The following is a 13714-nucleotide window of genomic DNA, read 5'->3' as shown; positions in this document are numbered from 1 at the left end:
AGGGGGGACCAGGGCCTTGTTGACGAGGACAGCTGCAGTCGGGAAGAAACTGTTTTTATGGCGTGAGGTTTTGGTCCTGATGGACCGCAGCCTCAGGCCAGAGGGAAGAGTCTGAAACAGGAATATTAGTATAAAGGGCACCCTTTACATATAGTCTTCCATTAGATGCAAAATGAAGTTGCATATATTTTTTCGGGATCAGAGAATCCAATTTTGTGCACATGTTCCACATATTTATAGGCTATGTGATATTAGAGTTATTTATTCATAAAAGAATCTAACCCTAATAGTGGATTTGCAATTTACCACTGCAGCCTGCCAGACAGAACAACCTTTTTAGTACCTGCAAAGACCTCAGACTCTAACACCAATTAAAAAAATGAAATAATAAAAAATAAATAAATAAAAATAAAAAAGCACTTTCTTCCTCTTTCTTCTTCTTCTTCTTTTTTATTCTTGTGCAATACGCTGTGTAGGCCTCAGCCAGACTGGCTGCTTCCATATATCTATTTATATCTATTTACTACAGTTGTTTTGCACATTCACACACATACTTATGATTGCCTCCTTTCTTTCACCTGGTTTCTTTTTTTTAATTATTATATTTATTAACTGTATGGCTTATAGTTTATTCAACTGTTTGTATCCTGGCCAAATGCAGCCCAATTTAATTCTGCCCTGCATCTCTGGATGTGGAGGAAATCATTTATCACAATAAAAGATAAAGTGGTGAATCAGAAATATTTCATATTTGTATATATATATATATATATATATATATATATATATATATATATATATATATATATATATATATATATATATATATATATATTATGTGTACTCTTTACTGTACCAGTAGAAGTGCGGGTGTAATGTGGTATGGTGTAATATAGTTGTATCTGGAAATGTACAAAGAAACACTAGTCAAATACAAGATTATAAAACTAATAATTGCACATGTTACATAATAATTGCACATAATTACACTAACAATTTTTTGGGCAGAACCTTTCTTTCATACAAAAGTCAGAGCTTAAGTGCATTGTAGTCCTTAAATGATGGCATACAGATTCAGAAAACCAGTCTTGAGTCACGTTTCTTCATTTCTTCAATCTCCTCCAAACTAAGGTCATTGTTTATCAACCTGCAGAACAAAGGAAAAAGAAATAAGAAAAAGTATTCACTGACAATCAACATACAGTCTGAAAATGGAAATAAAGCTTTTTCAGCCAATACATTTATGGGCGTATTGTTCTGCCGCATCACGTACCACACTGACTTCACATGCGTGTTTTTCTCTAAAGCTTGAATCAGAGACTCCACTCCTGTTCTGGTGATGCTGTTATCCGTTAACCTTTAACAGGAAATAAGAAGGCGGGGCACTTTAAGCACTGTTGCACTTTGGGTGCTCAAATGACAATTTCAGTTAATCCAAATGTAACAGAGAACAATATTTGTCCAACACATACCAGAGTTCCTCCAGGGATGAACTGTTCCTGATGATGTTGGAGAGGGCATGAGCTCCTGCGGTCCCCACACCGTTGCCCACCAGGCTGTCAATACATGCATGTAGAAGTACTTCAGTGTCAAAGAAGCTGCAACTCATTAACAAGGTTCAGCTGTATTGAAACTTAATGCTTATACAGCATTTTCATGTGTACGTTTTTTCTTGTTTTGTTTTTTTTCTGCTAGTTTCCATACTAAAGAAAACGTAATAGGTGTTCACAGGAAATACTACCTGAGCCAAACAAGAGAGTTGCTGCTCTGTAAAGCACTGGCAAGGGCCTCTGCCCCTTCGTCGCCTATCTTATTGCCCCAGAGCCTTCAAACACAAGAAAGGTCAGGATGAATACTAATAACAGAAGTGCAGAGAAATCTGCTTGCTAAAAAAAAAAAAAATGAAAACCATTTTACCCTAAATATCGCAGTGAACGGTTGAATTTCAGTCCCTCTGCCAGCTGCTTTGCTCCATTTGCTGTAATATTATTGTTGCCCAGCCTGAAAATAAGGGGGAGGGAGTGAACCTGCTCTTCCCTTGCACTACACAAGCTGTTAGTGCTGCGGTATGATATAGCCAAATGTGACGACTGTGGCAAATATTGAGTGTGCTGACCTTATAGAAAGGAAATCCTGCTTGGTCTTCAGAAGATGAGAGAAGTGCTGTGTGCAGCCATCAGTGAGGCAGTTGTTGAAGAGGCTGGAGAGAAAAACCACAGTGACTATGCAACGTGACATCTGTAACACCGCAACAGCAATCATCTTGACAATACTTACGCAATCTTCTGGAAGTTGTCACATTGGATACCTTTAGCAATCAGTTTGCGGATGCCCTCGTCCGTAATGTTATTATTTCTGAGGCTAACAAAAACAAATAATGTGCACAGTTGTGTAATGATGTAAAATGCAAATTACAAAGACCAAATGATGGAAACTTAACAAAAGGAGCATTACACTTTCACTCACTGTAAGGAGTTACAAATGTGCATGCAGGGAAGAAGCTGCTCCACTCCGACATCCCCTACAGAGTTGTTGTCCAGCTGGAGGCCGACTGGGTTCTTTAAATGTTGGAGAACAAAAGCAATAGCTGTGCATTCGACGGGTCCAATGTTGCAGTAAGTCAGTTTCAGGTGGTCCACTTCCAGCTTACTCATGGCGTCTTTAGCGATCCTGCTCTCCTGCTTCTCATAGATGCATTTGATAAGCCAGACAAAGTCCGGCATTGCATGCATGCTTTTCGCCTCCCCCTGCACAGGTTGTGGGATGGACCTGAAATGTTTCTGCATCCCTTTGGAAAGGCATCGTGCCACCTGTCTGCCCTTCTTCTGCAACGCAGCATCGGAGCAGCAGTGAAGCCAGAGGCCCTGGTGCCGCTGGGACAGCAGTCCAGCCACGAAGGTGGCTGCGATCTGCAGATTTGGCGTCTCCGCTGCAGTCGCACCTTTCCCCACAGACGGCTCTTGTTCGTAACGAGAATGGAAGCAGGCTCGGAAACATGCACCTCTCACGCATGTTTTCCTCGTATTCTGCAGTTCAAAGAGTTTAGGAATGGGACAACGATCCGTGTTACCGGACAACACGATGTAGAGAGCTGCAAAGAAACATTGTATTGTCACATGAAGAAATTCATAATGTGCACAGTCTGCTGGAGATATGTTTTTGCTTCGTACGAGAAAACCCGTGCTGATATCCTTCTCAGTCACGGCCCACGTCTCCAGTTCTGAAGCTGAAAAGATATAACAGTTGTTGGCTATCCCCTGAAACGCCAGCTGCCCTAGATGTAGGATTGTTTGTAGGTGCTCCTGCAGCCAACCTGCACCCCTGCTGTTCTGTAGGGGGCTCTGGTGCTGTAAAAAGTGCTGTAAGATCAAGATGTAAACATCTGTGATTGTTTGAGGACCCCCCTCTCCACAGCCCAGCAGCTCCTTGTGGCACTGAGACACTATCCAGCAGAGAACGGGGCTGTGGCACAGTCCGAGCAGAGCCGTGTTTGCCTGCAGAGATTCCAAAACCTTCGCAGCAACAGTTGGATCACTATGATGTTTCTTCACGAAGCAGTCGATACCAGATGGGGAAAAGCCTTTTAGGAGGAGTTCTTTGTGCAGGTGCTTCTTCAAGCCGGGGTCCACTGCTTCTGGACGACTGGTGACCACTTTCCTCACCCCCTTCATCAGGGAACCCTGGATTAGGTTGAACAAGAGTACATGCACCGGGGCGCGCTGGGTGGGGCAGCAGACCCTGTACTCATCTGAAAATCTCTCCTTGAGCTCGTCCAGACCGTCGAAGGTGAAGAGGATGAGATGTGGATGGTCCAGGATGAAGTGGAAGATCTCCTCCTGGCCCCTGTCCGGCCAGCAGCAGTGTTGAAACAGTAACTCCTGAACAGACAGCTCCTTCTGCTCAGAGTTCAACCTGCGACAGCTGAATGGGAACAGAAGGAAAAAGTCGTGAAGGGCCGCCCCCTGAGACCAGAGCAGATGCAGCCGTTGGAGCAGCGTGCTCTTCCCGCTGCCGGCCTCCCCCAACACCAGGACCGTATCGGCCTCCTCGTTCACTGAGCCCACAGGGCTGACCACGTCCTCCAGCCCCAGAGGGCTGTGGCTGTTGCTGTTACGAGGTAAATCTATCTGGACTTCAGTGAAGATGTCACCCAGAGACATGTGGCTGGTCCCTCCATACGTACTGAGAAAGCAGGACTGGGCCGACACAGAACTGCTCAGCTTCTTCTGGTATTTCCGGAGCTCTGAGAAAAAAGGAGAACAGAAAAATGGTCGTTCAAGAAAAATTGACACAAGTTTAATTCCAAACAGAATGTGCAATTGACCATCTGTCAATGTTTCTTTGCTTTTCTATTGTTTCTTTGCCTTTTGTTGTTTCTTTGCTTTTCTATTCTCTTTTTGGTTTTCTGGAGGTCGGTAGCCAAAAATAGAAAGTTGTTAATATAGGATAGGCTTTTATCAGCAGTTTGCTTCTGCCTATGCCTTTTCAGTTATTGTTCAACACATGTTTTTGGTTTAATAGTTAATGCTGTGTACAATGTTTTTTTTTTTTGGTGTTTTTTGTGTTGCAATGACTGAATAAACTTCATTCATTCATTCATTCATTCAATGTAAATGTCATTCACTCATTTTCTTTTAAAAAGACATAAAAACTGAGGAAATGTACCATCTTAACTGGGGAAAATTGAGCAATTTTGATCTTTGGTCTTATCCGGTGCATACAGAGATTTCTCCAAATTCTGAGAATATTTAGAAGATTTTCTGAACTGTGCTGTAGATGAAAAGATTTTTTATAAAGTCAGCACTTTTCACTTGAAGGACATTATTCTGAAATTGTTTCATAATGTGTAGGTACAGTCAGGGGACGCATTTGCATGGTTGTGCATATGCGCAATAGAAGTGCACATGCGCAACCGTGAGGCAGAGGAGAGAAAAGGGACCTGAAATCTGACCACGCAATGATTGACAGCACTCAACATCTGACCAATCAGAGGGCAGGCAGCCTCCTGCGGAGCTACAGAAGGTGAAATTTCAACATATCGTCCAAAAGACATCACAGAGCAGGAGCGAGCAAGAGAAAAAAAAGGACAAAACACAAGGAAACTCATGCTTCACTTGAAGTTGAGTATGTTGTTGAAATAAAACTTTGTGACACAGACACCTGAGCTGCCACTCAGATGGGAATCTCTGTCTCCAGTCTCTGTCTAGATTTGAGAATAACATTTCACATTTCACTCCTTTTCCACCAAACCAGTTCCAGGCCCCAATTAGCTTGGATAATCACACACACACACACACACACACACACACACACACACACACACACACACACACACACACACACACACACACACACACACACACACACACACACACACACACAGCCACACAAACATATACATACACACACACACACATACACACACACACACACATAGCCACAAAGACATTTACACACACACACACACGCACGCATACACACACACACACACACACACACACACACACACACACACACACACACACACAGGCATGATCATATACATACACGCACACACACACACACATAGACATACACACTGCCCTGTTCACCTGCATGCTTTGAAGTTGAGTATGTTGTTGGAATAAAATTTTGTGGCACAGACACCTGAGCTGCCACTCAGATGGGAATCTCTGTCTCCAGTCTGTCTAGATTTGAGAATAACATTTCACATTTCACACCTTTTCCACCAAACCGGTTCCAGGCCCCCAATTTGGTCAGGGGCCCTGGTCTGGGTGCAGCTTTTCCCAGAAAGGTGAACCTGCACAGCTTCGCTTCTGAATGACTCTAACTCTCTAGGATGATCTTTTTATACACAATGAACAGGATCATATGACATGCTGCCAATTAACCCCACGAGATGCAAAGTGTTTTTGCAAGACTTATTGTATTTTTACAGCATTTTCCAAACTTTTATCTGACGGGTTCCGCCCATTTAATTTAAAATAGGCAATGTATTTATGAAACAGTAAGATGTGCCACTATCTGATATGTTTTTTTATTCTGTATGGTGCATCAGATACGGGTCCTTTAATTTACTTCTCACATCGTGGCCTTTTACTGAGGTGAACACATGAGAATCGTGGGCGACACACAAAAGGAAAGGAAAAACTAAACTAAAACAGAATCTTGTGCAACAAACAAAAAAAGTCTAAGATTACACAAATCAGCAGAAAAAAACCAAAACATATCGTAATTCTCTTGAAATGTGTGGTGAAATGCTGGACTTTCTCTTTTGTTCTTTAATGTTGTTGTTATTTATTCTATTTATATTCCAATTTTTACTTTTTCCAGTCAAAAAATGTGTTAAAAATGTCCTTTAAAAAATGTGTGTTTGAAAATTGTTAGTTTCTGCGTTGATTAATTGATTGATCGATTGATTGTTTGATTTTTCCGTAGGGAGATTTGTCTTCACTGATAGTACATTTCTGTACATTTCTGTACAGACACTACATATACACCAACGACAGAAAAAGACATGCATAACAACAAAGACGACTTAGATGACGGCACTGAAGCAGACAGACAGATCCGACAGATGTATTGATAAGTACAATGATCTCTTCATTCACTTCTCTGTCAAATGTGGAACACAAAAAACTAGTCTGGTCACATTTTTCAGTGAGTAACCTCTTAATTCATGCTTCTGTTTTGTAATGTCACTGCTTCCCTATTTTCACTGGAAATGTGCACATTTTGAATATTTAATTTTAGTTCAGAGTAAAACAAGGTAAAAGTCCATCTGCAGCAGGTTTATCATTAAAAAGATTCAATGATTTTCACCAAGTAACTAAATAACTCGTTTAAAGCAGTAAATACACCTTTTTACCAAAAATAGATTTTTTTTCCCCCTCAAGGCTTCTCGCTAGGTTTCATTTCAGTAGAATAACACTTTTATCCTTGTGTGTGTTAAAAAGCTAAATAAATAAATAACCGCTGAGGTAACGTACCTTTGGGGAAAGCTGGTCGGTCCTGGCTCAGTGAGGACCCAGATTCTGGTGTTTGCTGAATGAACTGCAGGAGCAGTGATGCTGCAGATTCACCTTTGGACCTGACGTGGTCAAGAAGACGCCTGGCCTAATACACATATGAAGCAAATGTGGACAAAAATCTGTTAAACAGCAAAATTTCCTTCAAATAAAAAGATTTTTATTTTTTAAATTATTTTCTTAATCTAAGTTACCGACGTGGCCACTCCTTTTGGATATGAATCCTTTAACAAATTAACGTGAAGCCCAAACTAAATTCCTCCTATCAAGTATATTTATTTTTCTCTTGAAAGACAAAAAAAAAAGAAATGTCACAATTGTTCAGCATGTTCATCATGGATCGGAGTATTTAACTAAACTGTAGACTGTAGAGACGTAAGTGCAACTAAACTGTAAACGTGAATAGGATTCCATTACAGTGATAATTAATCATGAAACGATCTACAAGTACGTTACAAATGCTGAAAATTAAAACAGTAAAACAGTGCACAAGTGACATGGTGTAAATATGTCTGATGTAGGTTTTCTTCGAACCACGATGACATTTATGAGTGTGAGTTGGTTAACTTGGCGAAATGTCACACTTGTATGTCCTTCATTCAGATTCAGCATGAGCCATGAGCCTGGCTCGGCATCAGAACCTCCAACCCTCCAGCGCCGTGACCGCTGTCCACTGGAGGTAAAACTCCAACTACTTATAAATACTTCACACAGCTCCACTCCAAAAGAAAACCAAATCCCACTTTAAAAGAACATATAAACATTTGGATTTTAAAGCTTTTTGCTCTCTTGCCAAAACTTTGGGCCAGGCAGCTAACCGGACTCTGTCGAAAGGCAGTAAAGCACCTTCCACACTTCCTGTCTGATTTAAATTCATAGTGGAAAAATCCCATTTTAAAGGATGTATTGCAGCTTACATGAGGTTACGCACAAGGATATGAGTGTCACAGAAATAAGACCTCGGGGAAATCCCTTCATGGTGGAGAAGTAAATGTTGTGACGTTTGGTGCGTTTTAACCCACTAAGCCCAGGCGCTGCCTCACGCACGCCTGCATCTACATTAATGTCACGTCAGGTCAAAGGACGAGTGTATTTTCAATACAATTCAATTCAATTTTATTTATATATTACAACGGAAGTTGTCTCTAGGATCTTTCCAGAGACCCAGAACATGAACCCCTGAGCAATTATTACATAAACAGTGGCAAGGTAAAACTCCTCTTTGTTATTTGTTACCAGTCACACGTGTCAATTTCATATTTTTTGTAAAGAAGGTACTTCTACTCAGAGGTGTCAAAAGTATTCACATTCATTACTCAGGTAGAAGTATAGATACTAGAGTTTAAAAATACTCCTGTAGAAGTTGAAGTATCAACTCAAGTTTTTTACTCAAGTAAAAGTATAAAAGTACTGGTTTCAAAACTACTTAAATAATAAAAGTACAAGTAATGTAAGGGGGAAAAATTAATTAAGGACAAAAGCCATTGAAAATGAATGCATCTTAGTATAATGCAAATATATTAAAGAACCATATATGTGTACTATTGAGCATTAACATGTGTTTCAGAGAGCAGGAGATATGATGACTAGTTGCCTATAAGTATTGTAATGGTGCAAAAAGTCAAACTTCAGAGGCACATTATCATTTATCCTAACCTTTATTGGAATGTACATCCAAGTTTAGTTGCAGGAATCTGAGGGCAGAACAGAACTGGACAAGAACATCTGTGCCACAACCACAACCAAATTCACTCTATCCGGATGGAGCAATTTAACTGGATAGTTTTTCTTAAAGGCCGAAATGAAATAGAGTAACAAGGCTGTTTTTAAAATGTAAGGAGTAAAAAGTACAGATAATTGCGTGAAAATGTAAGGAGTAAAAGTAAAAAGTCATCTGAAAAATAATTACTCCAGTGAAGTATAGATAACCAAAATTTCTACTTAAGTAAGGTAACGAAGTATTTGTACTTTGTTACTTGACACCTCTGCTTCTACTCATGAATGTAATAATATATATTTATTGCCAAATACTGTAGTTGTGACTCATACAAGTATGGAGCCTGAAACAGCCTGACTTCAGTATGACATACAAGTCCAGATATTTCAGTGATGTGTATCGAGCCCGCGTGCCGTTACAGTACCTGTTGTGCGGGCGTGTGAATGGGCAGCCGCACGTCATCGTACTCTGTTGAGGAAAAGTGGCCCGATTCAACGAGAGCATCTAAAGCGCCATCGACGCGCCCCTGAAGCTTGGAGACCAGGCTCGGCCTTTGAGTCAGGAGCGTCTCAGCGGAGGAGCTCTGGGCTTTTTCTGTTTCATCCAGAGAAGCGGAGCATCCTGATGCAGAGAAAGCAGCTCTCTGCTCCTCTGGGAGAACCTGTTCCAGAGCAGCGAGGAAGAGCCCACAGGTGTCTGCACCTTTGGTGTGGATCAGGTCGAGCAGCTGCCTCCCGTTGGCGTACAGCGTCCTCCCTGGCGCCTGGACGCCCTGGTAGTCCTCCCACGTCAGCCTCCCTTGCGCCAGAAGTATATCCAGAACCTTTTCCAGGTGTTCGGAGGAGCCGCTGCTGCAGAGAGCATTGAGGATTTCTGTGCGTCGTTTGAGCACAAGCTCTTGGGCAAACATTCTTTTGGCATGCCAGTTCCCATGCTCGGCGTCCTCAGGTTGTACAGTCCTGCTGCTGCGTCCACCCTCACATCCTGTCATCAAGACATGTCCTTATCCAGGTGGAGGATCCAAGCACAGGATAGGTTTAAAACGTTCCTCCTTCTCGTGGCACAGCACGCACAGTACATGTACTAACACTCTAGCTTTCTGTCCCTTATCTGTGTTTTGGGCAGATATTTTCAGCAGAGACTCAGACCTACCTCTTCCTCATTCCACTTCTGAAAGTGAAACTATTTCTGTCAAATGAAAGGCAAAAAAACCTCTGGCAGCCAATGAAGTGTGTCACTGGAAACTGCACTCAGACACCAACAGGGCTCAGGGAGTTTGCTCGACACACCCACCTCATGTTTTTGAAGCAGTCTTAGTGTATTTGGACATTTTTCTATATATTTAAGGGGGCTTAAATGTGGTTTTCCACACGCCGGAAACATCAACATTTGATGTCTTTGCCATATAGTTCATTTCTGTGTTTCAGACATTATAAAGTCTGAAAAAGCAGACATTTATAATGTCTGAAACGCATTTAAAAGAGATTCTTCAAGTTTTAGCAGATGCAGTCAGTGGAACCTGACTGAAGCTGCAGGCCCGACCAAGATGGTTGTAGTTTGGTCGAGCTACCACTTGATGGAACTGTTGCATAAAATAATCCACCCCGGCCAACGGTAAGAGCTCTCTGTTTTTTGTTTTTTCATCCTTTTACATCTCAGAATCTTGTCCTCTTTTCAGCATCGCACCAGCAATCCTGAATGCATCCTGGATTCCAAATGATAGGTTCCCGGAGCCTTGCCAGGAATAGAGACACCATCATCTCACTACGGTAATAAGTCAACAGAGCTCAAAGACGAGTCGCCCCGTTGCCAGGGGGAACATGCAGCCGAGGCAGCACACTGTGCTCGTAAAACTCAATCCAGCTCATGATGTTCCTGTTTGATGTCGGGACAAAATAGGCACAGGAATGACTTTTTGAACTGTCACATGATTTATCATGATTCATCATTTTTTTTTGTTGCAGCACCCCTCCTGAGTACCGTGATTACTTTATTATCTGCCTCCCTTGTGTTCTGTGGGGGGAAAGAATCCTCAAACGCACACGGACAGGAGCAATCAAAGACAGAGGAGTTTCTTTTCTTCATGTCGTCTGAGAAACAGGCAACACCGCCTCGGGGAGTGTAAGGCAGAGTGCTTTCTGTCAGGCATCCCACATGAAGCGTTAAGGTGGAGCTCTGTCATCTGAATCACAGAAGGGGGTCCAGAAAGTTTTGGGGTGAATAAGAAAGAAGAAATGAAATTGTCGTGGGGAGAAAAAAAAAGAGAGACATAATATCAGAAGACACCCCTGAGTATTTTGTGTCCTTGGTCGCACCACAATCCTGAAACATTTGTGCAAAAGCTCGGAAAATGTGAGGCCGAATGCGTTTAACAAACACATTTTGGAAAAGTGAAATGAAAATAGTAATTGTAGTCATGTTTTTCTGCAAGAATACCCCTTTTCCACCAAACCGGTTCCAGTGCTGGTGATGGTTCACAACTCGATAAACTTGCGAACCAGCTGAGAACCAATTTGCTTTTCCATAGCCAGGGTGCTAAGGGGAGCCACGTCATTACGTCACTGCAAACGTCAGTTACGTCGCTGCGTTTGCGCGAAAGTTGAAGCAACAACAACATATTTGCTTTTATACGAACTTGCTCTGTGTAGCACCGTCCGTGGACCATTACACTAAAAGAAAGGTTGTCTCCTCCTTAGACCACTTTGCTGCATCCAGATTAATTCATTGTTTATTTGAAAATGTCTCCATCTCCCAGTCTTGCTATTGACGTTGGGCTTAACAACTCTGCCCCCTCCGCTTACGTAAGCAGTGCTTTCCTCTAGCCCAGGGGTCGGCAACCCAAAATGTTGAAAGAGCCATATTGGACCAAAAACACAAAAAACCAAATATGTCTGGAGCCGCAAAAAATGAAAAGTCTGGTATTAGAATGAAGGCAAATGGCGAAAGGCGAAATGTCGAGAAAAAAGTTGAAATGTCGAGAAAAAAGTCGAAATGTCGAGGAAATAGTCAGAATTTCGAGAAAAAAGTCCAAATGTCGAGAAAAAACAGTTAAAATTTTGAGAAAAAAGTCAAAATTTCGAGAAAAAAGTCGAAATGACGAGGAAAAAGTCGAAATGTTGAGATTAATGTTGAAGTACAATCTCAAGAAAAAAGTTGAATTGTTGAGAAAAAAGTCGAAATGTCGAGAAAAAAGTCGAAATGTCGAGATTAAAAAGGAAAGGAAAAAGGAAGAAAAAAAGAAAAAAAAAGGAAAAAAAAAGAAAAAAAAGAGAAAGAAAGAGAAAAAAGAAGAAAAAAAGGAAAAAAAAGTTTTTGAAAAATCTCCAGGAGCCACTAGGGCGGCGCTAAAGAGCCGCATGCGGGTTGTCGACCCCTGCTCTAGCCCAGCAAAGGGTTGGTGCTACCTTGGAACCGTTTTTTCTGGCCCGGAGCCAGTTCTTTGTCCGTGGAAACAGAAAGCCCGGTTCCAAACTCAGCACTGGCCTAGAATCAGCCCTGGAACCGGTTTAGTGGAATAGGGGTAGAAGAGAGCTCAGACCGGGCCTAAACTCGGCCCCTTGGCCCCCTTGGGCTGCGCTAAAAACTCGGCCAAACAAGAAACACCCTCATCCACCACGTGCCTTTTTAAATTCCACCCCGTCGGGGCGGAGCCTGGTGGGATCCTGACCAGTGTTGTAGCAGAGATGGAGCGCTGTGGCCGCAGCCCTTTCAGCGCCGTGCATTCTTTCTGTGCAGATATGAAAAGCATGTGTGCGGAGCTCTGCGCTTGGCCAGGTGATTTACTGTAGGTCACTGATCGCTGCGCCAGGACTCCCAGAAGCAAATCAGCGAGTTTCGCTGTCAGAGCAGTCTGGTAAATCAATCCACCAGTGTTCCTCCTTTCATGTTTTCAATAAATATTGTACAGTTCTGTGCTCACAGCTGTATAATAAGTACACTAAAATAATACACAGCATGACATGATTAAAGATTGAGTCACTTAAAAAAACTTTAGTTAGTAAGTTGGGAAGCAGAAGGGAGTTCTCTAAGCAACCCGCCATGGTTGAGCCGGAGGAGAACCAGCTCACTGGATAGTTGGGTCTAGGTTGGATGACGGGTTTGAGTCTAAGGGATTGGTGGAAAATTCAAGAGGGAGTTGTTGAGCTGGGTCTTTTTGTCCTATGTCCAAAAGCTTTAAGCAACTTGTTATTCATATTGTGTAAATACAGACGGGCTGTGAAGCAACAGAAAGATGAAGCAAAGGCCCTGTCATGCCTTGATGATGCAGCCAGTGTTCGCCGACGTATCACCGTTTCTCTAAAATGCTGGTTTCCACTGAGCTGTTCTTCATTTCTGGGCGAACCTTCTTCATAACGAGTTGGACGTAAATATAACTTATTACTTATGTAGAACGTTTCAATAATGTATAGATGACTCATAGACTACGTTTACATGCAGTCAAAATTCGGGTTATTGCTAATATTCCGGTTACTGAAACATTCGGATTATTCCGTTTACATGCGTGAGCTAACAGGGTTATCCCTCTATACATGGTGATTAATTATTAGGATATCTGGATCAAACTAGTGACGCGCGGAGAACATCGTACGTCCTGGACTCAAAAGACCAGGATTCCTTGCGAAAGGAACATTCGCAGAAAACAGATTCCTGCTGCTTTTGATGGGGAAATCCCGTTAGACGTTTACATGACCAAATATTCGGGTTTTAAAAGGAGTAACCCAGGGGTCATATTCAGGTTTTTAAAAACCGGAATATGAGCAAATTCGGGTTATTCAAAGGGGTTATTGGTGTTTACATGGCCGTGCAAAACCGGGTTATTGCTAATATTCAGGTTTTAAAAGGGTTATTGACTGCATATAAATGCAGTCATTGTTGCCAGCGTTAACAACTTATGCCCAGTGATAGTCTAAATCAGTGGTTCTCAATCCTGGTCCTCGTGGGCCCCTGTCCTGTATGTTTTAGATGCTAC

General features: G+C 42.1%; 1 protein-coding gene across 1 annotated transcript; it reads right to left on the bottom strand.

Annotated features, from left to right (window-relative positions):
* Positions 1-924: 924 nt before the first annotated feature.
* nod2 (nucleotide-binding oligomerization domain containing 2) lies at positions 925-9837 on the bottom strand. Its single transcript, XM_061711137.1, has 10 exons — positions 9170-9837; positions 6990-7116; positions 2467-4243; positions 2278-2361; positions 2117-2200; positions 1918-2001; positions 1742-1825; positions 1473-1556; positions 1274-1357; positions 925-1147 (listed from the first exon to the last, which is right to left on the bottom strand). The coding sequence occupies exons 1-10, from the start codon at positions 9734-9736 to the stop codon at positions 1075-1077; spliced, it is 3048 nt and encodes a 1015-aa protein (XP_061567121.1). The 5' UTR covers positions 9737-9837; the 3' UTR covers positions 925-1074.
* Between the last annotated feature and the right edge of the window lie 3877 nt (positions 9838-13714).

Source organism: Cololabis saira, chromosome 2, assembly GCF_033807715.1.
Source record: "Cololabis saira isolate AMF1-May2022 chromosome 2, fColSai1.1, whole genome shotgun sequence".
Lineage (NCBI taxonomy): Eukaryota > Metazoa > Chordata > Actinopteri > Beloniformes > Belonidae > Cololabis > Cololabis saira.
Note: the sequence above shows the minus strand (reverse complement) of the source record. Positions and strands in the feature narration are given on the sequence as shown.

Coding starts and splice junctions, on each gene's coding strand:
- nod2 (XM_061711137.1), bottom strand. CDS start 9,736: ATGACAGGATGTGAGGGTGGACGCAGCAGCAGGACTGTACAACCTGAG. Junction 2,201..2,277: donor GACAACTTCCAGAAGATTGC/GTAAGTATTGTC, acceptor TTTTCTCTCCAG/CCTCTTCAACAACTGCCTCA. Junction 1,557..1,741: donor AACTCTCTTGTTTGGCTCAG/GTAGTATTTCCT, acceptor ATGTATTGACAG/CCTGGTGGGCAACGGTGTGG.